This window comes from Crocodylus porosus, unplaced genomic scaffold, assembly GCF_001723895.1.
Source record: "Crocodylus porosus isolate Cpor-Errol unplaced genomic scaffold, CroPor_comp1, whole genome shotgun sequence".
Classification (NCBI taxonomy): Eukaryota; Metazoa; Chordata; order Crocodylia; family Crocodylidae; genus Crocodylus; species Crocodylus porosus.
Window position 1 is genome coordinate 24593603 of NW_017728918.1, and position 2148 is coordinate 24595750.

Consider the following 2148-nt stretch of genomic DNA (forward strand, 5'->3'; position numbering starts at 1 on the left):
TTTTTTTTTTTTTTTTTTTATGTTTCAGCTTCCTTTTAAATCAGGGGTGTCTAACTTTTTTGAATGTGGGGCTGGATCATGAACTTTTTATCACCCAGTGGGCTGGCAGCAGCAGGTGTTTGCGCGGCCTGCCCAGTCTGGCCACGGCCTGGGGGCACAGGGGTCAAGGGGCACCACCTGACCCTGTGTCCTCCCTGCCACCTGGGTGGCCTCAAGGATGCTTCCACACCTGTGCGCCTAGGCTTAGCAGCCAGAGGGACATGTGGGGACCCTACAGGGGGGTGCAGGATGTACAGGGTCTCCCCCCTGTTCCCTCTCCCCCAGGGCAGCCCAAGCCCAACTGGCAGGGCTCCCTCCCTCCCCAGGGCCCGCGGCTCACCACCCCCAGCGCAATGTCTGCGGGTGCGGGGGGAGGCGGGAGTGGTGCCAGCTTCCCACCCTCACAGCCACAGCAGCAGTGGCAGCATCCTTCCACGCCAGCATCTGCACCCCCCACTCCCGCCCACTGCACCGTGACCTGCTCCAGCCCACGCAGCCAGCGGGGACCAGCGCAGGGCGGGGCTAGCATGCAAATGAGGAAGGGAGGGGCAGGGCTAGGAAGGGACACCATGAAATGAGGGGGGAGGGGAGGAGCCGCACTGTGTCAGTAACGTCAAGCCGACGTGGTCCATTAGGAAGCTGCTGAGGGGCTGGGGGAGGGACAAAGGGTGGGAATAAAAGTAAACAGTGTTTACTTTCGTTTCCCGCAGCACCTCAGGCCTCAGAAAACGGCTTGGCGGGCCGCATGGCAGCCCGCGGGCCATGTGTTAGACAAGCCTGTTTTAAAAGCTTACCCGCTTATGGGTTTTGTTAATTATTTAAAAGAGAACTGGAACCCACATGTTGCATTTCATCTGTTTAGCACAAATATAGCAGATGACTGGCGCTTCACATCTCATATTTACTCCCAGCTCTTAATCTTAAAGCATTTGACAAATTACGTTCAAGAGTGTTTCAATTTAAAAAGTTCGCCTACTTCAAACTGTTACAAACCAAAAGAGAACTTGTGTTACACTTAGTAGTTTATCTCTAACTTACCAATGGGTCGTAGTCCTTCAGGAAACTCCAATTTTGGTACCTGGAAATAGAACTCAAGATTTTTACTTTAGTGATGTGAGCCTATTAGGCACTTTATTTGTTATATTCTATTTTTGTAAATCAACTGAATGCTGTATCTCAGAATCACTGTTCTTTGTTGGTTGCAGTTTTATTTTAAACAATCCATTACTTTTTGGTTTTTCTTTCTAAAAGAGAATTGAGCAGACACAGTGTCAGGATTGGCCAGTTTTTGAGTGCTAAATGCTTGCCATTCCTGTGTGTGTCTTCCTGAAGAGAAGGGTGCGTTAATGGAAGACCCCAGTCCCAGTGTACAAATGCATAGTAAGAGACAGTATGCGTATTGAATAATAAAAAGAAGAGTTTCTACTTGTATGTTATGAGGAAACACTGTTCATTCCACAGGAATAGATAATGACAATAGTGTCTTTGCCTTTTAATATAGACCATATTTTGGAGGCTGTTTTTCTCCTCCCCTCTCTCTCTCCCTTTGTCTTCTCTCATAATGCCAGGTTCTTTTACTAAGTCACAGGACCTGACCATTATAATACAATCTTTTTTTAGAACCAAGCTACAATTTCATCTTAGAATGAATCCAATTTTTAATTTGCATTCAACTTAATTGCAAGCTAATCATTCAAGTTCTTATATCATGCTCATCTGAAGTGAGCAACATTGTGGAGGCAAAATATGGGACACTGTCCTGGATGTTCTACAGCCAGGCAATGAAACAAGCACTTTGCCACTTCTGGTGCCAGCTAGTGTAGATGCTTTAATACAGCATGGCAGACAAGGGAATCTGGTCTTTTAAGGGACAGTTACCGCCTGCATCAGAAGCAGTAGAGCTGCATTCATGTGATGCCAGGCAATGTGCAGATGTGTCCTCTTGATAGACATTACCTTGTTAGAAATATTATTAAAAATGCATTATCAATAGTGTTGTTAGAACAGCACAGCTGCTAGCTCTCCCTGTCTCCTTGGTGGAAGAAGGGGGGTTGGAGATTGAAGAGAAAAAAAAAAACTACTAAGGGCTCTTTGTATTAAGGTATCACT

At 46.7% G+C, this 2148-nt stretch overlaps 1 protein-coding gene across 1 annotated transcript in view; it reads right to left on the minus strand.

Moving 5' to 3' along the window:
• The window catches only part of CUNH2orf50 (chromosome unknown C2orf50 homolog), a 6352-nt gene that overhangs the window by 1221 nt on the left and 2983 nt on the right, over positions 1 to 2148 (minus strand). The window contains exon 2 of the mRNA XM_019537402.1: positions 1078 to 1117. Coding sequence (XP_019392947.1) covers positions 1078 to 1117 — 40 coding nt within the window. The remainder of the gene's footprint in view (positions 1 to 1077; positions 1118 to 2148) is intronic.